Source organism: Sarcophilus harrisii, chromosome 3, assembly GCF_902635505.1.
Source record: "Sarcophilus harrisii chromosome 3, mSarHar1.11, whole genome shotgun sequence".
NCBI classification, from domain to species: domain Eukaryota; kingdom Metazoa; phylum Chordata; class Mammalia; order Dasyuromorphia; family Dasyuridae; genus Sarcophilus; species Sarcophilus harrisii.
The window spans coordinates 78,134,844-78,159,751 of record NC_045428.1 but is presented as its reverse complement, the minus strand read 5'-3'; the positions used below and the strand labels follow the sequence as shown (position 1 = coordinate 78,159,751).

The window sequence follows — 24,908 nt, the reverse complement described above, 5'->3', positions numbered from 1 at the left end:
AAGCTATTAATTGTCAAAACTATTGTTGTTCATTTGTAAATAATAAATCTACATCTTATATCAGTGTTCCCTTCTGCAATTACAGATTATCATTATGAAACTTGCTTAGTAAATCAAATTATTTGAATACTTCTGTGCTACTAGTTTAACACCCCAAAGATGTCTAAAACAGTGAATAGCTTTTACTTCAACCACCATTGGGCATGTAATCGATATTTCTGTTCTCTGATTTGCCACCTTGACTTTCAAAGAATAATCTAGCAACAGAATGAAAAATTGTAAAAAAAAAAATGTTTTAAATAAAAGAAAGAAACTTTTTTCCAGTTATTCCTTTACTTGAAATGAATCCCTCAAAGTTGTCTGGCATAGCAGAAATCAGACCAGTCTTACATTTAGGAACACCTGGGGTCAGCTCCAAACTCTGATATATACTGGTTGTATATGTGACCCCCAGGTAAGTCACAGCCTCTCATTGTTACCATCAAATCTCTAAAACTTCTGGTTGCTGATGATATACTGAAATAGATACACCAAAAAATAGACCAAAGACAGATACATAGATGACAGATCTAGATCTAGATCTGTGTATTTGTATCTTTGATGGAAGTTTCCAAACTGGGAGTTCCTCTGTACAAATAAAATCACAAACAAAACAAAACTCTTTGTATAATATCAAAAATTCTACCTGTTCAAAGATATTTATAGTAGCATTATTTTTATATCAAAAGACTGGGAACTAAAATGTCCAACATTTGGAAAATGGATGAATAAATGGTGGTTTATCATTATTACGGGCTATTTGCTTATGAAATGTGATTAGGACTGATGAGTATGAGGATTAAAAATGTTGAATGGCCTTTATGAAATAATATACCTGAGAATAAAACACATACTGGCTGTTTTGTAAAAAGAGAAATTAAGTATGCATAAGCATATTAGAAAATGGACAAAAACAAAGTTAAAGGGGACACACAGGGAGTATCTCATAAATTGTTATGGATATTTGTATGTATAAATGCATTTATTCAGACATAAATAGTCATAAAATATATTTAATTGATTTTGTTGACATTGAAGGTGAAGCTCATAATAAATCATTTTGAGAAATAAAATTAAAGTAGGGATCTTGAGCAAACAGTGGAAGTTGTAGAATTATCTAGCATTCCTTTTCATTTCTATAGGTTGACAGTAGACCTTCGTCCTGTGGCCTGTAGGGTAATTGGTAATAATAAGTCTTTGTGCTTCTCCAAGGTAGAGAAGGGAATATCAATATCCTGCTGCTCCTGGAATCTCTTCCAGATGGCCTGGCACCATGGGAATTTTCCTAGTCTGCTTTGTAGAACTAATCATTGACTCAGTTACTAAGATTGAGGCACCCTATGCAAATGTGAATCTAACATGTAGGATGATGGATCAGAGACTACTAAACTGATGGATATTATAATGTCCTGGGAACCCAGATTTGCTGCTCTGTCTATAGCTATGCCTTTCAAAATGAAGAAACTATGGTGTGCCAAGAAAGTAAAAATCATGCAGCCTTCTGCCATTTATACCACTCTTGACAATCTTGGAAATATTGTATCTCTAATAAATTGAAAAAATGATAAAAGAATAATGCTTATGTTGAAAAAACAACAATTAGTGAATATTTTGTTAGAGTTTTCTAATTTACTGAGATTTTAAAAAGGTGTTTATTTACATTTACAAAAATTATGTAAACAATATTTGTGGATTGAAAACTTGGGTACTTGGTGTAAGTATAATACAACATTGAACTCCCTACACTAAGAAGGAATTGCCAGGGTAGTGGCATTTTCAATTAATCCCAGCAGTTGATTAACACCAAATAAGCAAAAGAAGAGAAAGAAAATAAAACTTTTCTCCATTGAATAGCATATGTGACTTAATCATCAATGAATATCAATCAGGCAAAAAGAGACCAAACCCCAAATGACATTTATCTTGAGTCTGTACCAGTCCAAGTCACCTACCCAAATTACAAACCTGTCTCCACAAACTTTCATCAGTCTACCCAAGTCTGCTTTCCTCAAACCTTGTTCTTCAATTTAGATGTTTTCTGATCACAGAAGAATGTTCTTTGCCTCCACCTGCTCCTGAATTTCAAGATGGTTCAACCCTATTTGCCTTGTAACGTCAACCTAATATCTGTCCCTTAACGTTACTCCACTACATATTCCCTTAGCCAAAGGCATGATCTTTCCTTCTAAATAAAATTTGCTTGGCATTTCCTAGGTCCCAGCCTCCCTTCATCTGCAAACCTACATTATCTGTGTCATCTTCTACCCAGTCTGCACAATTTATACTTTATGCCATTTTGTCATGATGCCACTAAGTTCAGAACAGGGATACAGGAATAGTGAAAATGGGATCGTAAGGAGCTGTAAAAAGTATTTTGTGGCATTTCCTGAACTGTGCTTGGGAAGCCCAAGAGGTTTGTGGAAAGGAGAAAAGATCCAAAGAGTTACACCTTTTAAATTATGTATTTCTCAAGAGTCAGTCAGCAATGGTGGTAGTTCAGAAGCAATCAAGATATATAGATATAGGGCTATATACACAAGATATTTTAGTATACAAATGTATAAATACCTACATATATATCTATATGTATGTATAAATGTATATAAGTATACATATACACACATACTCATGTGTCTATAGTGTGTATAGATGAGATAGCCTAGATTTCTTAGCCTCCTGGGCCTGTCATCTGTATTATCCATTTCCTGATCATTGAGATCTGCTGTGAGATTTAGGAACAAGTTAGGGCATCAGAATCCTGAGTAGCTTTTGGGCAGGATATGTGGAGCTCAGTCTTTCTGTGTTCTCTGAAAGCAAAACTTACAAAGTAGAAGGAGGAAGAGAAAAATAATGAGTCTTTTTGCCTATATGGATAAATTTTCTTCATCATCTTATATTTGTTTTTTTTATCATTGTTACTCTTTTTCAACAAAGCAAATCTCTGTTTTTCTTCAAGAGAATGAAACATTTTTCAATCTGCAAAAATTCACAGTACTGACAATCCAAAAAGCCTCACTGGGGAGATACATTGTGCCAAACAGTCATTGCAATAAGAAAACACTATAAATTAATGTAGTAATAGTCCATGTTTATAAGGAAGGAATTTAATTTATAGCATGGAACAGGTTTCATTGCTTAGAAATTCTGGAAATCAATCTATGGCACAGAAATTGATCTGCTAAGAGGGAGGAAAATTGATTCTCAATATTGGCAACCACATCAGTTTTATATTTCTGAAAAAACAACTCTTGGAAACAAGTTTATTAACCATTAAGGAAACATGAGATGTCTAGCTTACCACCCAGATGTCCAGAAAAGGATATTTATGGGCTAATTAGAAAATATGGTCATATTCAGTCAAGTCAGCTTCACCTACATGATTGCTGTCTTTGTCCGCAATATGGAAATCAAAGATTAAATGAAGTAGAACAGAGAGGTATTTTACCAATATGACTATGTCAAAGCTGAAAGTTGCATCATATTCTAGACTAGTGCTTTGCTTCAAGTGTCATGATGTGAAATATTGGAAATCTTAGTGCATTTGCATATTCATGGTGCAGTGTTATTCCCCCCATTCATGACATAGTGTTGGCATTCTCAAAAAGAAAAACTGTAGCTGATGGCAATTTTTAGCTGAAGAGATGTGAGCATGTGAGCAATATACCATCTTCTGTCAGCAGCAGAGGAGCATATGGGGCCCATTAACTCTCCAAATCTGCTACCATTCTGCAAATTTTTATTAAGTGGCTGTAGTCCTTAATAGTCACTTATGTTATAGAATGCTTATCAAATGCTATCAATAAGCAAGTGGCTTGTTTTCCCCCTGTGAGAATGCATTTGAGGTATAAAAGAAAGCCTGACAAAAAGAATAAAACATATTTGAAGTGATCACTGTATTAATATAAATGTATCCTACCAGAATGCCAATTCCTGTATGTATTATGTGCTCTCTAATGTTTGTTGCTTTCAAATACTATAAGTGCTATCTTTAACACAAATTATTTCCATTATTTTCTTTGTTTTGAATTTCTTAGGGGTTTCTATGGAAAACCTGGTCAAAATTCAGTCAAAAGAGGCTCTGCTTCTCTAGCCTCCACTCACCATTCTGTTAGCAAAGAAATGGTTATTGTTCAATGGTTCTCCCCCTTTCAAAGCCCAGAATCAGAAATTATGAAACACCCTCATTCAGGGTGTCTAAGAGCAGTAACATTGCTAAATCATAGGGAACATGGGGAAAAAACAAACAAAAAACTAAACCATCAGCAACCCATTCTAGAAGTGGCCATCAAATAGAGATCATTGATCTGATGTTTAACACAAGAAGCAACTTGTTAGTAGAAATCTAGATTGTCCAAGAAGACCCTAATAAACACCTTAGAGACCCACATCTATGATGGTTATTTAATAATAATGATGATGATAATAAAAAATGTCTTGAAATCATATATTTTAAGGAGCCAAAGTTCTTCCTAGATGTCTCTTCTATGACCATAACGTTCCCTTTATGTAGTCTGAAGCAAATGAAATTAAATTTTGGGTAAAGAAAAAAAGGTGTTGTCTTCTCCAGTTAGTAAAATAAGCAAGCCAACTGTATGAAAAACTGTGGCTTCTATTCCAGCCCTTGCCCATCACTGAATCTTTTAGCAACTTGCCATTCAGTGCAAAAAGCTATTTTTGTATCAGATATAATTGTTAATTTTCAATCTTTTGTAAATTAGTGCTCGTATAGTATTATAATCTGTCTTTCTTGCCTTGTTATGTTTCCTATTTCTATACTAGATAAATATCATGTTACAGAACTACTAATACTAAGCTTTACTTCTAAAGGAAGATTTTTTAAAAATAATTCCAAAGTCAAGTTACTTATATTACTTATATGTTGATTGTAGCACTTATCTTCAGAAACAAATGAAAATTAATATATTAAGTCATGATGGCCTCTTTTATATTTTATAATTGTTTTTATTTTTGCAAAAAAAACCCTTTATTTTCTTGAGCCCTTAGTAAAAGTATATTTTATTTTATTTTGAAGAGGTAGAGGTAGGCCAAACCATTAAGCTCATTATAACACCAAGATTTTCATCTATATTCCTTAAAAAACATACTAAAGAGATACTAAGGAATTTCTCCTTGAATATTAGAAATAACTATATGCTGCCACTAAGATGGGTGACATTGTCTCAATAGCGGTAATGATATTTGTTCATGCATGGAATAAGATACTATACTTAAAATCAAAGGAACTAGAATATTTGTAATATTTTGCCTATTTTCCTGTGTTTAATATTTAGTTAGCCAAAACATCCCATGACTTTACCTTATTTTTTTTCTAAACTATGCAAACAAATGTCCTCATATTTTGTTAACTGGTCCCTCCAAAAATGTGTTGTTGGGGGGAAAATATGTGATGAGCAGTTGGTGGACAGGAACAGTATAATAAATAGACAACTCTGCCACTTTATTACTGCATTTTATCATGTTAAATGCAGTGTAGTATAGTGGAAAGAGTTCTAGATTTAAAGTCAAAAGAAACCTAGGTTCAAACCTTACCTCTGACATTTAACCTCTTGTTGCCTCAGTTTTTTCCCCTGGGAAATCAGGATAATTGTACTTATGAGTGGTCAACTATTTTAAGAATTAATGAGATTATGCATATAAAGCATTTTACAAACTTTAAAATAATATTAAATGACAGCTAATATTAAATTAATTCCATTTAACAACAGTTTCTCCTATTTTAATAGCAGCTGGTACTCTTTGAAAATAAATGTTTAAGAAATCTAACATATAAAGTAAGACTCTGTATTCCTGGTATTCTTACTTGGGAGGGAGATGCCATAAATCCCTTTGGCAGTCTGATGAAGCCTATGGATCCTAAATGTAAATACACACACACATACATATACTAACCCCGTGGGGGTTTCTCAGATCTATCAACCTCTTATTAAAAGACTGTGTCTTATGTAAAGACTCAAACCAAGGCTACTACAATGGTATGGGAGTCAGGAGAGATTGGTTTGATTCTTAGCTCTAATGTTAAACATATTACTTAACATTTTTAATGTCAAAAGTTTCTTCTATTAAATGGAGATAAAAATCCTAACTCCTATGCATTGTAAAGATATTCATAGAAAAGCAAGATAATCTTTTGGATATTGAGTACTACAGTACACACTTAGTAGAGCCAAGCCCTCAGCCAGTGTTGCCATCACTGAAGAAATAAAAACCAGATGCTTACCCAAAATAAAACCTTGTACAACTGGACTGAATCAGCATTCACAAAAGAGCTGGACAAGGGGATCTAATTTATCCAATTCTCTTAATGGCTTCCTTGGACACATTTTTCTGACACCTTGACTGGGGGGAAAATATCCTACATCAGCTTTTCACTGATAATAGTGTATTGGCCACAAATGCCATTCTGGAGCTCTATGAAAAGCAGTAGCAGCTGCAAAGTTTAAAGATGAACCTTGATTATGTGTGTGTGTATAACTACATACATACGTGTATATATGTGTGTATAAAATGAGCATGATGTTCAAACACTAGCATAAGCAATTTAGATGTACTTGGATCACACATTTATTGCTACTCATATCTGGCAACATGGCATTCTTATATAACTGCTTTATATAACTGTTTTTGACCAGATACTGCTATCATCATCAGTTTGATATTCAAATAGGAAATAGGGTATTGATGCAGTCTGTCAAGAAACTTCATTGGACATATGACCCAAAGCCACCTAAATTAGTTTGAACTACATCCTGGATAATGTTAATTACAAATGAGGAAATGCCTGGAAGATTCCCCCCTTCAAAAATATAGTTAAATTCTAGTGTTGCCAATAATGGTTTATGCATAAGAAGATTCATTATAGAATGACAGGAGCAGATGCTTATGACCCAGCTTACAATAAAAAGAATAACATATAGGACCTCTCCATGGGTCTGTGTGACGAATAAAAAAATTTTATGAAGTTCAGAAGTGGCTTATTTGTTGAAGGCAGTATCTTGTATAAAAAAAAATATTGAAACTCATGTAGCAAGAGATGATAGGCAGTAAATTACCTGTATACTCAATTGAAGTTAATGGGACCACGTAAGGCTTTTCTGAAGTCCAGAAATTTTGTAGTATATGTTAGTAATCTATATATCTTTTGTGGAAAAAGAAAATGAACATGAACCATCAATTCTGATATTTGGTGGCTCTACACATTTGTCAGTAAATTAATAAGTATGTAGCACATACCAAGCCATGTGCTAAATGCTAGATACAAAGACAAAAATGAAGCAATCACAAAGGGCAAAGAGTTTGCATTCTAATGATGGTGACAACACAGAGATATTCGTTAATATGCAAAATGTATAAAATAAATACAAAGTATGATTTTGGAAAAGAAATATACTAGGGTCTTGGGGAGGGGAAGGGAAGCCAAATAAGGAAGTTTATATATTTGGTTCTAGAGGTAATAGGGAGTCCCTAGATGTGGGATTAGGGAGGAAAAGTGATAGGATCAGACAGGTCTTTGAAGAAAATTAATTTGGCATCTATGTGGAGAATCTGTTTGAATGGAGAGATATCTGAAGTAGGTAAAACAAACAGTATTTTTAATAGTTTGGGCAAAAGATGATACAATTCTGAACTAGGATGTGGTTGTGGGAGTAAAGAGGAAAGGATTCTGTAAGAAAAATGTGGTCAGTGAGAGTGAGGAGATGAGGATGATGAGGATGATACCATAACTGATAAGCTGAATTCCTGGAAGGAGGGTGATACTTGTGACAATAATAGGGGATTTTGGTTGGGGAGAGATACAGATACAGACAGTGAGATGAGACAGAGAGAGATAGCAAGAGACAGGATGACAGAGAGATGGGGATAGAGCAAGTGAAAATGCTAAGAACTGGGAAGAAAAAGATGCTGTGGATTATACTCAGGCAGTCTCAACTTTCCCATGTTAAACTCTTGGTTTAAATCTACTTTCTTCTTATTGGATTAAATTATAAGTATCCTCTTCCTTGGCCACATTTCACTTTTGTTCTGATCCTTACCTTTGATCTCTGTTTCCCCTACAAAAATTCTGTACCCAATTTCCTTTTCTTTCTCGGTGTGAAGAATGGGAACTTGGGTTCCACCTTTCCCTATCCTGTCTGTCTCAGCCACTTGGCTTCAGATCCAGAGGGAAGTTTCGAGGGAAAAACTCCCAGAGGATCTGGAACACTCTGAGTAAGGTGTGTCTAACCTTCTCACCCATCCTCCAACCCATGAAGTCTACATTGTAATATCTTTGCACTAGGGCATATTGTTTCAAAATGTAAGAAGTAGCACTTCACTTTGAACACAGTTTGGTGGAGGGGAGAAAACAGGGAGAAATGGAATGGATAACCCAGCAGAATGTAAGATTCAAAATTGTTTATATGTTGTTTTAGAACACAGAGCTATAAATCTAGGTGCTTATGTGCAAATATGTTCTTGGCCTTTTAGGATACCCCATCCAATACCATGCTGTAATTTGCTACTATAGCAGATATGACTTTGTGGTAAATCAAACAAAGACAGCCCTGACTTTCAGCAGCTAGTACACCAATAAATTATCAAATATCTAAAATTGTAAGTAGACTACATTTGGGAAACTATCCAACAATCTGTTCCGTTATTAAGTGTAATAATTTTGATTAAATGTTACTTAAATAGGTTGAATTCTCATTATAAAAATATAATCATACAACTAAAGAATCTAGAAAAGAAAAACTAATATGCAGTATAACCATGTCCTTTCTTGACTTATTTTTGAATAGTAGACTCTATCTTGTAAATGAGAAGAAGGTTCATATCTCATACCTTTGCTAAAGTAAAAGATTTAATCTCTTAAATATCTAAAATAATGTTTCATCTGTTCAGAATGGTGAATTTAAAGAGTGTCTTATCTTTATGTCTTTTTTTTTCTTCCATTCAGTGCCAGATGAAAGTAAAGTTCACTCATTGGCTGGACACAAATTGGGTAAGAATTCCCTATAACTCATTTTACTTTCTCCTTTCCTGGAAACCGCTGACCAAATGCAAGTAGCAGTTGGAGTCTGTTTCCATCCACCAGTCACAAAAAAAAGGCTTGCTAATTAATACATGAGATGTCTCTGACTTCCACAGTGATAAATTATGGCTTGGCTCTATGCATAGCTGCATGCAGGCTGACGTGAATCATCTGAAGCAAAAGTATAGCCATTTCCTTAAAAAAAAAAAAATAAAGCCCACAAAAACGTCAAGAAGTATATCAGTTTAACATTAAGGGTAATGAAATTTTAAAAAGAAGAGCAACAAAAACCTTAAATTTTTCCCATGATGATTTTGGCATCCTAACATCCCAGTGAAAATTTTAACAGTGTGATTTTTTTCTTTCTTTTCTAAAAAACTGAGGTTATAAATATGTCAGTTAACACCAGTGTCTAATCCCACCACACACACATACACACACACTTCCTTTCAAAGCAAAATATAATGGGTTTGGTTTTGTTTTTATTCATGAGTCATCTTCCCAAAATCACACTAGTAAACCTCTGTAAAACTGCATCTTTTGAAAGCCTCTCTGTTATTGGAGGTTAAAGGAAAAGCCACCTTCATAGCTTCTGTATTTCAACTTGTCTTTCGAAATCAGGAAGTTAAGAGTCTTTTCATCCTCATGCTTAATTCTCTTAAAATAGGTTTTAGTGTTGTGGTGCTCTCCTAAGATTTTTTCAAAAAATCTAAACTTTCAGTTGAATATTCTTTTTTCCTAAAATATAGCCCCTCACTTTGTGTAGAAATGGATGTAGGAAAGCAAAGCAAATTTCCTTTCTCAGACCAGCAATTTTTGTCTACTACATTTGATGTCAGTGATTCTCTAAGTATATAAAGCAGGGTTTTAATCTCTAGCTATTTGGGTCAAATCATGTAGACCTGTTATCTAGAGTAATTTTATCACAAAGGACTCCCCTAAGCCAAATCTATCTGTCCTTTTCTAAATACTATCACTTTATCCCAGGTCTAGTTAACCCACTGAGCCTTAGTACTCATCTGAGAAAGAAGTATTTGAACGAGATGCCCTATAAGATCATTCCCTATAATTCTGTGTTCAAATCAGGTATCAAAGGAAGTTTTGAAGTGCTGCTTTTATAAGAGATTTATTTCTTCTGTGATCAATACCTTTTATTCTTCCAAATGATCTCTTGAAACACTTCAGATGAGTCTTCAAAAAAAAAATTAATTCAGGTTTTGGAAAACTAAAATGCCTTGCCTCCCTTCTAAAGGAGGTCTTCAAAGAAAGTCTGGATGGCCTTTTGTTAAATATTTTATACCGTGAATTCTTCTTCAGGTAGGATTGGATAAGATGGTTGCTCAAGTTTCTTCCAACTCTGAATTTGTGAGTCTAGCTTTTCTACTCTTTATTCATCATCTTGAATTCAAACCAGTTGTATACATTTAAGGTACTGTATATCATACTAAACAGTACTGTTTCTCTGAGGAGTTCCTACTTTGTTAAAACTCTGCTGGAGAAATTATCTATCTTAGTCTTAGATTTGTCACAGTACAACAGAAGGATTACAATATGTTGGCATCTTTTAGTTTTCTGAAACAAAAGGGAAAGGCTTTCCTAACAATGAGCATCTCTTGTGTTTATATGCCAATTATGCTTTCAGCCATAAGTGGCCTTGATGCCTCATTAGTTCCATCATGTTTCAAAGCAAGATTATGAATTTTTTTTTATTTTATAACTTCTCCAGATTCTTTAGTGTTAACAGCAGGAGAAGAATTGGTTCACAACTCTTGGCTTATCTCTCTCTTTTCCCCCCTTCCTATTCCCCCCTTTCCCCTATTTCTTCTAATAAAGAACTCAAGAGGATTAGATTACTGTGAGAGAGAAAGTTTCTGTGGGAATGAGAAAACTGCCATGTGCTAATTGTTCCCACCATTTTTAAAAATTTTAAACCTTCTAATACTTGATTTTTTATAGGTATCAAAAAGGCAAGGTCGTATGACTCATAAACCCCAAGGATATTTGAAGGTATTTTTGTCTTTCATGTATATAGTACTTTTTCTGTCTCTTCATGCTGTTGCATAAAGATATGAGTTTTCTATCTAGAATTAAAGATAAAAAATATCCAAAAACCTTTTAAAGACTTTTTCATGAGTTTTTCTAAAATAAACAAATAGGAAATAAAAATTGGGGGGCCCCTTTCAGGAAACTAAACACTATTTTTGCTCAACTTCTAAACAGTTAAGACTCTGGGTTAGCCAAAAACTCATTATCACCACACTTTTGTATAGAGAACAATGTCATCTTTTCTAGGGCTTTATGAAAGAGACTAGGTTTGTAGAGAATAGAATTAAAGGCCAATTTGACACCTAATCTTTGGATTCCAGTATTCTTTACCTTCTTTTCCAATCCCAATGATGTATGCTTCAGATGATGCAGATTCTCTCCCAGTTGTTTTTCACAGTATATAGCTATTTAGTATTTATCCCATATGAATTTTTATCTTTAGACTGTTCTTCCTCTCCTGTGCTCACCAGTTCTAATTGGGATTACTCATCTACTTTCCACAACTATGGTTTCCCCCAAAATTGCCCTTCTGAAAATCTTGAGACAGAAATCATCATCTTTCTAGGAAAGAATGTGTGCTTTTCTCCTCCCACTTCTTTTTTAATTACAGAAATACAGGTTTCTTTCATTCCATCCAAAACCATCAAAAAGTCAAACAAATTAGATTTTGTGTGCTGACCTAAATGTATCATCTTCCCTCTCATTCAGGATGATGTGCAACATTTTAATAAATTTGTCTGGGCAAAAGATTTCCAGAGTCAGCTCCTTTAGTTTTTGAAGGATCATTTTAATGCCAAATTACATCTGTTGGTCTGGCTTGGGTGCATCCCAAATATGTGACAGGCTTGCTGGCACACACACTGTGGCCGTCTTCCTCTCTAAGTGATGCCTGAGAACTTAGGTCAGGCCAAAGCCTCAGACAAGCTAGATGGTTCTAACATTCCCATCCAAAATTCAGCCTTTCCCCTTTCCCTGAATCCAAAGATGAGTCAGATATTCAGGAGGGAAACTGCCATTTCCATAATTCTTTGAGAAGAGAGAAAGCATACCTTCTAAATTTACTGTTCATTTGTAGTTTATCAGAGCATTTCCTATCAATCTGTTGGTATATCTATTTGCTTTTTGATAAGATTCTCCTTTTGCTCCCCACTTACCTACCCCCCCAAAAAAAACCCTAAAAATCATGCCTTCTTATCCTATAAACAAAAATATTTTCATTGTCATTCTGGTTGGGTTTTTTTAGGTCATGTCTTTGTATTCCTTCCATATTAAAGCACAGTGTGTAACAAGAAGTTCTAAGAACTTACTCAGATGGATCCATATCCTTCTTCATATGGGAGTTAACTCAAGTGAGGCAGATCTCAGCCCATTCATACTTCTTCATTCTGTGTGACTTTCATTCATCTTCTTCCAGAGTTCTCCAAAGGAGGTCCACCTGACATATGGGAGACCTTAGCTTTAGCCTGACCTGATAAGACAGCCAGTGGAGCATTCTGACCATCCACCTTTCTTTCATTTCTTACTCTTGCCTTTCTTGACTAATCCATCTTCTCTTTATGGTACACAATTCCTTGATGACCTCACCTCATTTATCCGTGTTCTTCAGAATTCCCTTACAAAATCCAAATATCAGCAAGGCTGAAGTCAAGAAGAAAATTACATTATAAAACAAATGAAAATGAATAGAAATATTTGGAAAAAATAACCATGTTTTGAGAACATGAACTTAATTTGGCATTAATCTTTCGCTGCTGGTGCTGGGTATGGTCAGTGTTACAGGATTTCTCTTCAAAGGAAATCTTTTTTTTTTTAATTTTCTACTCTGTATATCCCACTCTGGTACCTGCATTCATTCTGCATTAAGCCATGATCCGCTTGTAAATTTTCCTTTTTACTGCGTCTTCATTTTTTGGGTTTGATTTACAGCTTGGAACTCTTTTAAAATGTATTGACTGTCTGCTGAGATCTTTGCTGACACAGGTCTTTAGGATGATGCAGTACTGAAGAAAGGCTGATGAGTTCTTCTTTATGAGCTCTGACATATTAATTAGGAAAATGGACTAAAAAAGCTTTCCTATTTCTATTTTAATTTCTGATGTGCCCAAACATTTAGCTATAGGGTTATAAAATAAGCGAGCCCCGTGAAAAGCAATAGGGCCAAAAATCTAGCACTTTACTAGTAAAGGATAGTTTTTCAATCAGTGAAAAGTCAGGGTGATCCAAGGGAGATCTGAGTTCAAATCCTACTTTTGCCACTGGGCAATAAGGTGTCACAGTGAATAGAGGATGGTATCTGGAGTTAGAAGGATCTAACTTTAAATCTGGCCTTGGACAGGCTATGTTAGCCAGGGCAAATCACGTAACCTTTGTTTGCCTCAATTTTCTCATTTGCAAAATGCAGATGATAATGGTACCTACCTCCTAGGGTGATTGTGAGGATAAGATGAGGTAATAATTAAAAAGTGCTCAACACAGTGCCTGGCACATAGAAGGCACTATGGAAATATTACTATGATGATGACTGATGATGATGTGATCTTAGACAAGTCTTTTCCTCTCTCAACTTCCTAACTACCTTATCTATGTTAAGTGTGAGTTGGAGAAAATATAATTAAAGCATAAAGTCTATATAAAAATATAAAGTATATCACTACTCAAAGAACTTATAAGTCTATTTAGAGAAACATATCTGGCCAGTAGCAGAAGGAGAATGATAGAGCCTCAGAAAGTGTATCTTCCTTTACCTGTTGAGGACCTTGCAAGCTGAACAATAAACAGTAAAGTTCTATTTCTTCCCTATATGAATTACATTCCTTCCCTTTTAAGCCTTGTGGAAGATTCTTTCCTAATTTTTGTCTGTCTGTTAGTTCATGTGGCATAGTGCCTATGTTTGTGTTCAATTAAACTTGTCATCCACTTAGAGTCCTGAAATACTTGGTACTTTGACTTGACATTTAGAATTAAATGACTATATGCAAACATACTAAAGGCAGTGCTCCTGAGAACCTTTGGTCCCCTTGGAGAGCAAAGCTCTTTTAAATATTTTGTAAAATATAGAAATATGTTTAAAAGAAATGCATATATCAGATTGCTTGCTATCTTGGGGAGAGGAGAAGGTGAAGGAGGGAAAAAATGTGGAACATAAAGTTTTACAAAAATGAATGTTGCAAGCTGTCTTTGCACGTGTTTGGGAAAATAAAATATTGTTAAGAGGGGAAAGATAGGTTTCTATAAAAATATATATTTTGTATAAATATGTATACATATATTGGATTTAACATGTATTTCTACCATGTTTAACATATGTTGGATTACTTGCCATCTAGGGTAGGGGGTGGAGGAAAAGAGGGAAAATTGGAACAGAGGGTCTTGCAAGAGCTAATGTTGAAGAATTGTTCATGCATATGTGGACAAAATAAAAATAATGGGAAGTGGGATGAGTTTTCAAAACCTTTTTTACTCTACCCTCAATTTTTTTTTGTACTTTTATAAAGATTGTATAATACCAAAGACAACATCAGTTTATGTTTCTAGGGCTCATCGGCTGTTCTTGAGTTTAGCATCATGATAGTGTCACACATTTGAAATTATTAGTTTATTTCCCTGGAGCTTTGCTTCTGAAACTATAAAGTGTTGTTAAAATATAATCTTACATCCTGAAGATTTCTAGATGGCACAATGGAAAGAGTTTTAGATCTTGAATTATGAAGGTATGAGCTTAAATGTAGCATCAGATGCTATGTGATTCTGAACAAATTATTCAACCTTGGTCTTAGTTTCCTCAACTAGTGTTATTGTGAGGATATTTATAAAACCCTTAACAGAGTGCCAGAAACATAAGTACCTGATAAATGTGTATTTCCTTCTTTCTTTTGGATTTTAAAATCTAATTCTTTCAGATCCATTATTCTAGGACAGTAATTGGTAAGTTCATAAGAGTTCAGTTAGTTATAATGCCTTTATCTGATATATTCTAAGCTTTCTGTATTTAAAAATTAAAATCAAACTTTTAGAACTGGATAGGAAGTTTTATTAAGTACAATTCCTCATTTTATAAATAAACTGAGGCCAAAAAGCAAATTGTCCTTGATCATTCAGGTTTTCAGTGACAGAGCCAAGATTTGAAGCCAGGTCTTCTAGTTTGCATAAAACTCTATTTATTTTGCACCACACTGAAATATTTTTATCATTAGACTCAGAAAATATTTTCACAGATTTCCCAGATGCTTCAAAATCAGTTTATGTTTGGTGGGGCACATCAGCTGTTTCCTGAGTCTAGCACTTCCTACAGCAACTTGACTATAAGTTTACATTGATGTATTGGCTTCTTGGCATTTAGGGACCTAAAATGCAACAGAATTAGTTAAGTGAAAGAAAAGATACCAGAGTGTCTTAAAAGGTGGGAGTATGGGAAGTACTAGAAATTGGAATCCTTTTCTTTGCTTAACACCAAATTTGTGCAGTGATGTGGGCATGTTCATCCCTGCAGATAATTAATCGATTTATTTAACAATTTATAGAATTTTATTTATAAATAAATTTTGCAAGCTGGTACATGTATAAATGAAATTGAAAATCAAATAGGATTTTAGAGATGCAAGGGACTTTGAGAAGCTCTTATCCCTGATCTCGAAATTCTTTTTTTTTGTTCATTTCATCTATTTTCAGGAATCATATCAATATTTGTATTTCTGCTTTCTTTATCTTTGTTTTTCTCAAAAAAAATTCATTAAATGGATCAATGATTTGAGTAAAGTAATATAAAGATATGCTTTTGAGGTGCTTAAAATATCCATTATTAGTAACAGTGGGCTTGAGGTCTTAATCCAAGCTAGGTCCTCCCTAAGAAAGGAAGCTAGTTTCTTATCTAATTTTATTGCTTCTCACTAACAAAGTTGTAACTAGAACTCAGACTTTTTTAATTTGTACATCATTGTACTTTCTATTGTCCCATTATGGTCAGGAGACCCTGCCAATATGGCAAAAGGTACCATGAAGATGAAAGCATTTATTTGGTTTCTATTCCTAGTATATCTAGAAGGTGATTGTGATAGTGTATTGGCGTAAAGTTTGAAAGTGAGGTGACTAAAAGAAATTCAGTAGCAGAAAAATTACAATTATACATTTATTTTCAAATATGTTAAACTTCAGGAATAACAATGATTGCAATTCAACCTAAATATTTTTATTGCTGTTGTTAACATTATTTTCTATAAATGCATGCTTAAATCTTAAATTCGCACTTAACAAATATTATTCAACTTTTCATTTAGTCTGTCAATTAACATTTGTAAGTTTTTACTATATTCTAGTCATTAAGATAAGTAATAAAAATACTGAGAAAGTTAAAAACAATGGGATTTGCTCCCAAGGAACTCATATGCTAATACTTTTACATGGTTTGATAATACAAAGAATGTTGTTAGATAAGTCCTTCACTGTATTAACCATCAGATGATAATTTTTTTTCTTTTTTGGGGGGGAGGGGAAGAAACATAGTAACCCATTACAAACATCTACCAAGTAATGGAAAAGGGCTTCTGTTGCAGTAAATGGGATGTCTATAGCAATGGTATCATGGAAACTCCAAGGCAAAGGATTTAAAATAGGCAGAATATGGAATAGGATATGGATAATTATGTTTATTTACAGAAAATATTTGTTGTAGTGGTAATTTTCTAATAGGATTTGACCCACATGCATACGTGCAATTATGTTATTGTTATTAATATTCTTTATAAGAAATGCCTTTAATTTTCTCTTCTTTCTGATTATTCAGAATTTGGTGAAATTTTATCTTTTTATATGACATTCTCAATGGGTGGTCTTAGCTTAAATGTTAATTATTTCTGAACAATTATAATTAAAACAACAAAAGTCTTCAGCTACATAGAATAGTGAAAACAATGAATTTTTCTTTGAGTTCCTTTTTTTATAAAGGAGGGAACACTCCATGTGTCAGATGCTTCAAATATGGCTGAACTTTACAACTTTGCCATCCATGGGGAATGTGTATCTTGCTGAGTTTGGAAAACAATGCTTTGGAACTGACAATTTTAATAGCATTTGTAAATGCCAGAGTGAGCATCTGTGGTACAAAATGTTATTAAATGATTACATGATGGTTGATAAATACAAATGGAAAGTTTGACATCAGAACTTTTCACTGCAAGTTAATATATTTGCAAACTTAAAAAATCTCCCAGTGCTAATGGAGGCAGGGGAGAGGATGAAGATAATAGAAAAGAAGTATTTGAAAAAATTAGAAGAAAGCACCATCATTATGCAGTGCACCATTAATTTAATTTAGTGGAAAAATAATGAGTACTGTTTTGGACTGTATGAGTTTGAGATGCCCTAAAATCAATCAGTTGAAGGAGACATGTTGAATAATCTGGAAGTCATTTGCATAGTGATGATAAGTGGACATATAGAGTCTATTGACATTAGGAGAAGGAGTATAGTGAGGGTGGGGAGTGGAAATAAAAAAAAGTTCTAAGACAGAGCCTTTGAGAATATAGAGTGAACAGGTAGAACACAGATGAAGATCCAGCAAAGAAACTGGGAAGGAATGATTCAGGAAGGAAGGAAAAGGAAGAGGACCAGGAAAAAAGCAATATCTGAACAATCCATGAAGGAAATAACATCTGGAAAAAATGGCTTGTCAACAATGTTAAATGTTACAGAGAAGTCAAAAAAGATGAAGACCAAGACAAGATTTAGCAATTGAAATATTGATAATCTTAGAACAGTTTAATAGAGCAACAAGGTCAGAAGCTAAATTATAAGGGATTATGAATTGAGTGGGAAGAGAACAAAATGGAACATAGAAAACATTTTCTAGGAATCTACTTGTGAAAGGGAGTTAAAAATATAGGAAGATAGCATAAAGAGATGAATGGTCAAATTAAGTTGTGTTTTGTTTTGAAATTTTTTTTAGATGGGAATAGGAAAGGAACCAATAGAAATGGAGAGATTTTATTATGGAGGGAGGATATCTAACAGTCATGCTCCTATCAGATAGAAAAAGAGAATGGGAGACAGGAAGAGTACCAGGCTATCAAAATCCCTTCCCTTAAACTTTATTAAGTGTCTACCAAATATAGGCACTAATGTGATGTCATGTCTAATTAATGGAATATGGAGAGTGCTCTTATAAAAATTTCCCTACTTCCTGTACATTTAAAATATCTATTACTTTATTTCCTTTCACATAAAACATAATTATACCACTGTTTATGCATAATACAGATGGATTCTTTTTTAAAGTGTTTATTATACACCTATAATTTTTTTTTTTTTTTTTTTTTTTGGTATCAGGAAGGATAAAAAACCTTGAAGGAGTTTACAATTCTTCAGCATAAGGCAGTGTTCATAAATCAATAAAGGCAGTATAAGATACATGATCAAATGTGGCTAGAATTATGACATATCTTGGTAGGAGCACAAAATAGAGGGTAGAGAACTTTGCATCATGGACCCCTCCCCTTCTCTGAATAATATTGTTAAATAATTAAATGAAATACTAAATTTCATTTAGAAGTTAATGAAACTAAAGATGTATTTTTTCCCCAGCTAAATCCATGGATTCCATGAAATCTATCCATAGACTCATGGACTGTAGATTAAGAATTCCTAGACAAGTTGATCTGCAAGAACCTTTCCAGTCATGTCAGTCTGTTGTGATATCACTTTTCTGGTGAATAAAGAATGATGGCTTTTGGCTTCAACTTCAGAGTATTTAAATATTAATTATGGAGGCAATGGTAAGACAATGAAAAGTTTTGAGTAGGAGAGTGACCTAATGAAAGCCTTATTTGGGGGAAATTAACCTGCTGCTGGAAGTTTTATATTTCATAAAAGATAGGTACTGAATTTCTTTAATTGAAAGTATATCATTTTAGTTGAGTATAGAGCTATACAGTATATAGGAATGGTTTACAGAAATACAAGCAGAAAGTTTTTTGAAAGATGTAACTAATGATATTGGTCTAACAGCAGAAAAGCAACAAGAGGGTTAATGACAAATGTGTAAAAATTCAAACTTAAAACTAAGCCTTCATTCCCTCCTTGCTCTAATGGATGCACAAATTCTTTCTCAGTCTGTTGATAATTAGAAACCACACACACACACAGAAAGAGGGGGGGAAATCACCAAACAATTTAAATCCCATAAAAATTCAACAAAGCCATAAAAACAGTTACCTTTTGAACAAAGGCCTTTCATTAACCAATTAAGTGAACTAATTTAAAACATAAAAGAATGTTATTAACTCTACCTGCACCTTTCCTAAACTAGGAAAACCACAAAGAAGAAACTGTACTTCAAGCTCCAAGGAAAAAAAAAACAGATTTTAAAGCTTTCTATTTTGACATGAGACAGAAAGTGGCAAACATACACTCTCCCCACTCATTTACCAAAAATAATGTTTTGGGGCTTGTTTTTGTTTTAAATGACCCACAAAACTATATTATCTAAAATAAAATTATAGGTATTCTTTATGTATCTAGTGGAATTAAATGTCTTAAGATTGAAAAGGAAAAATACTACTACTTCTCATTATTCTAGCCCATGCGCTTCTATCGTTATACATTCAAACCTTCTTAAAAATTCTGATTGTCTTGTTTTGTCAAAAGCTTCTGTTAATTCTAAAATCTCCCAGATGTATAGATCTCAAATTATTCTACTTATTTTCTCCTGGGAGTCAGTTCTCTTAGTTTTAGGTAAGTATGGACTTCCTCTGTAAAATATAAATCAAAAGGCTTTTTAATCATTATTAAGTTTAATGTGGTAATTATATCCTCTTATACTCAAGTCTAAGAAGTTCTTTTTTGAAATGGGATGCCCATCACAGAGGGAAGAAACACCTCAGGTGGTACAATAACCAATAGATTTATATTTCAAGTCTGGGAAAACCACACTAAAAGTGGGTTATTTTTTTAAGAGTCTAGGATAAAATAAATCTTTGTACCTTATTTTAGACTTGGATATGCTAAATGTGTTTTGAGTATATCATTATTAATATGGTTTGTGTCCATAACTACATTGAAGTAGCAAATCAAGTTAAAATTGTCTTAAGGGAATAATCCCTACTATAGTCTGATGACAACGTTTGAAATAGGAAATTCCCTGGTGACATTAGACCTAGAAACCACACCATAAAAATACTACTTATATTTGTATTTATAGGGTATTACCTGCTATACATGCCTAATGATTCTAATTATGATTCTAAGTTACAAAGGAAAATAAAATAAAGGTTCACAAAGCAACCTTCATAAAATTGCACTGTGCATTATCATTAAGTGGTGATAGAGGAATGAAGTGCTAATCTAGAGATTTATCATCAATAGAATTTTGACTTAACCTAGGTGAACTCAATTTGTAGGGATTTATAAAATACTCAATCTGTGTCAGGTACTATACTGGAGATTAGAGATAAACATAAAAAATGAAAACAGTTCCTGCCCTCAAAGAGCTTACATTCCACTAGGAGCATATAAAAGGTTCACAGATGAATTAAGTATATAGATATGCAGAACATAATGAGGAATGCTAATAATTGTGGAGGATATAAATTTCTCATCTGCTTTCCCTATTTTGACTGCATCTAAATTTTATTATATGAAATGTTGGCTAAATTAAGCACGTGCCATCCCTAAATGGTTCTAAACTGAATCTTACCTTTATGTATCCAATGTTCTTTAATTTTCCACATCCATAAATTTCCACAAGCCTTATACAGTGTTATTGTGACCCACTGTCCAAACAAGAATTTGTAGTCTGTGAAGTGAATTATGGATTTGGTCTGGATCATACCATGAGATCTTATAATGATAGTTTCTATCTAAATTAATATGATTGGCTCTCATTCCTATTAAGCAGTCCACAGCTGTTAAGAAAAAGCTGCTTATTCTTTAGGAATGAGGATGTTGTCTGTGGTCAGCTCTGGCCAAAAACCATGGCATTTTCTGTTGCCCACCATGACTGAAGAAATCTGTAGCTATTTTGAGTGCCCCATTTTCTTAATCCTTTCCCTCCAGGACTTAGTTTTTCTAAGCATGACATCCAGCCTTGGCAATGGACACACTAACACCAATGGCGCCAAGGAGTTAATGAATCTGGATAACTTCCCAGACAATACATCTGCCCTTCTAACTTGTATGGCAGAGCACAGGCTGTGGCAAGAGAGACACTTAAGAAATATCTATACTTCTCTTCCTATCTCTAATAGTCAGAAATGTTTTCATAATCCTGAGACAGATATAAATAAAAATATATGGCATTAAATGTATTTGGTTTTGGTCTGTAACTGGTACTATCTATCAAACTTTGGTATTATTTTTACCATTGGGACTGCCTGGGTAAAAACCTTCAGTGAACAGAAATTTTAAATGTGTCTTTTGTATAGCAATTTAATATGTTTTCTTCAATATTTATTGTATCCTCAAAATTCCATGGTGTGATTGTATTAGTATGAAAGAATATCCAGATCAGTGCTTAGGTCTGAATTAGAAGGTATAGGAAGTAATCACTGATAAATATGAAGTTAACATATGGAACACTGTTGATTAGAAGAATACACAGGAACATGCTATTCAACAATCCTTCTCAATATAAGTACAGCCACAGCATGCCTTGAATAAGTAGCCCCATTGGCCAAGCATCAACCCTTGCTATACCAGTTTCCTGCTGATGGGGCATAGTAAGCCCTGTCAATGAAACAAAAAGGAAAGGTGTGGGCCACAATCAGGACCACTATCATTCATCTTGAGCTCACAACTTGCTTGAATAGATTAAGTTTCATACCTCAGTAAGAGTTTGGATAGAACCCATATGATATATCCTGGGACAGTCTTAAAGTAGGCAATTTTTTAATAGGAGGTAAATAAGGGTGGTAGAGGAGCAACTAGAAAGTGATTGGAGGTGACTTATTAGGAAAGTTTTAGGAGATCACAGGAGAGATAGCCTAAAGTATCCAAAGCAAGCTAAACCCTACTATCATTACACAGGTCAAAATAAAATGAATTCCTCATTTTTAAAAAATTGTTAAGTTTTTTTTAAAATATAGCTTTTTATTTTTGAAATATATACATAGATAATTTTCAACATTTACCCCTACAAAATCCTGTGTTGTAATTTTTGCCCTTTCTTCCCCCCACTCCCTCCTCCAGTCAGAAAGTGATCCAATATATGTTAAATATGTGCAGTTCCTCTATACATATTTCCACAAATATCATGCTGCACAAGAAAAATCAGATCAAAAAAGAAAAAAAATGAAAAAGAAAACAAAATGTAAGCAAACAACAACAAAAAGAGTGAAAATGCTTATGCTGTGGGCCATATTCAGTTTCCACAATCCTCTCTTTGGATATAGTTGACTTTCTTCATCACAAAACCATTGGAACTGGTCTTAATCACCTTAGTGCTGAAAAGAGCTACATCTATCAGAACTGATCATCATATAGTCTTGCTGTTGCTATGTACAATGATCTCCTGGTTCTGCTCATTTTACCTAGCATCAGTTCATGTAAGTTTCTCCATGCCTCTCTGAAATCATCCTGCTGGTCATTACTTACAGAATAATAATATTCCATAACATTCATATGCCACAATTTACCCGGCCATACTTCAATTGATGGGCATCCACTCATTTTCCAGTCTCTTGCCACTACAAAAAGGGCTGCCACAAATCTTTTTGCACATGGGGTTCCTTTTCCCTTTTTTATTATATCTTTGGGATAGGCTCAATAGAGATATTGTTGGATTAAAGGGTATGCAGTTTGATAGCTCTTTGAGAGTAGTTCCAAACTGCTTTCTAGAATGGTTGAATCAGTTTACAACTCCACCAAAAATGTATCAGTGTCCCTGTTTTCCCACATCCCCTCCAACATTTGTCATTATTTTTTCCTGTCATTTTCGTCCTCAGAGCTGTCTGAATTTTCGCTTCTCCAATCAAAAATGATTTAGAGCACCCTTTTATATGACTAGAAATGGTTTGAATTTCTTCATCTGAAAATTGCCTGTTCATATCCTTTGACAATTTATCAATTGGAGAATAGATTGAATTGTTACAAACGAGTCAGTTCTCTATATATTTTAAGAATGAAGCCTTTGTCTTAAAGCTTAATGTAAAAAATTTTTCCCAGCTTGTTGCTTCCCTTCTAATTTTGTCTGCATTGGTTTTGTTTGTACAAAAACTTTTTAATTTAATATAATCAAAATTATCCATTTTCCATTCAATAATGTCTTCAAGTTCTTCTTTGGACACAAATTCCTTCCTTCTCCACAGATCTGAGAGGTAAACTATTATTTGTTCTTCTAATTTGCTTGTAATAACACTCTTTATGTCTAAATCATGAACCCATTTTGACCTTATCTTAATATTCAGTGTTGGGTGTGGTTCAATGCCTAGTTTCTGCTATATTTATTTCCAATTTTCCCAGTAGTTTTTGCCAAATAGTGAGTTCTTATCCCAAAATCTGGGATCTTCGGGCTTGTCGAACACTAGATTACTATAGTCATTGACTATTTTGTTCTGTGAGTTTAACCTATTCCACTGACCCGCTTCTCTATTTCTTAGCCATTACCAAATGGTTTTGATGATTGTTGTTTTGTAATTTAGTTTTAGATCTGGTACAGCTAGGCCACCTTCATTTGCTTTTCTCTTCATTAATCCCTTTGAAATTCTTGATCTTTTGCTCTTCCACATTAATTTTCTTGTTATTTTTTCTAGGTCAGTAAAATAATTTCTTGGGAGTTTCATTGGTATAGCATTAAATAAATAGATACGTTTAGGTAGTATTGTCATCTTTATTATATTTGCTCAACCTTTCCAAGAGTATTTGATATTTTTCCAATTGTTTAGATCTGACTTTATTTGTGTGGAAAGTGTTTTGTAGTTTTGCTCATATAATCCCTGAATTTCCCTTGGCAGATAGATTCCCAAATATGAGATAATTATGTGATTAACTGACTATACCAATAACTAAATTAACAAAAAACATATGATCATCTCAGTAGATGCAGAAAAAGCATTTGATAAAATCCAACATCCATTCCTATTAAAAACACTAGAGAGTATAGGAATAAATGGGCTTTTCCTTAAAATAGTCAGTAGCATATATTGAAAACCATCAGTAAACATCATATGTAATGGTGATAAACTGGAACCATTCCCAATAAAATCAGGAGTGAAATAAGGTTACCCACTATCACCATTACTAGTCAATATTGTTTTAGAAATGCTAGTTGTGGCAATTAGAGATGAAAAAGAAATTAAAAGAATTAGAGTAAGTAATGAGGAAACCAAATTATGGTTCTTTGTAGATAATATGATGGTATACTTAGAAAACCCCAGAGATTCTACCAAAAAGCTATTAGAAATAATCCACAACTCTAGCAAAGTTTCAGGATACAAAATAAATCCACATAAATCATCAGCATTTTTATATATCACTAACAAAATCCAACAGAACAAGATACAAAGAGAAATTCCATTTAAAATAACTGTTGATAGGATAAAATATTTGGGAATATATCTGCCAAGAGAGGGTCAGGAACTATATGAGCAAAACCACAAAAACTTTACACACAAATAAAGTCAGATATGAACAACTGGAAAAATATTAAGTGCTCCTGGATAGGTTGAGTGAATGTAATAAAGATGACGAGACTACCTAAACCAATCTATTTATTTAGTGCTATACCAATCAGACTCCTAAGAAACTATTTTAATGACCTAGAAAAAATAACAACAAAATTCATCTGGAAGAACAAAAGGTCAAGAAT

At 33.7% G+C, this 24,908-nt stretch overlaps 1 protein-coding gene across 1 annotated transcript in view; it reads left to right on the top strand.

Moving 5' to 3' along the window:
• The window catches only part of PARD3B (par-3 family cell polarity regulator beta), a 740,364-nt gene that overhangs the window by 312,466 nt on the left and 402,990 nt on the right, over window positions 1–24,908 (top strand). The window contains exon 14 of the mRNA XM_031961171.1: window positions 8,996–9,040. Coding sequence (XP_031817031.1) covers window positions 8,996–9,040 — 45 coding nt within the window. The remainder of the gene's footprint in view (window positions 1–8,995; window positions 9,041–24,908) is intronic.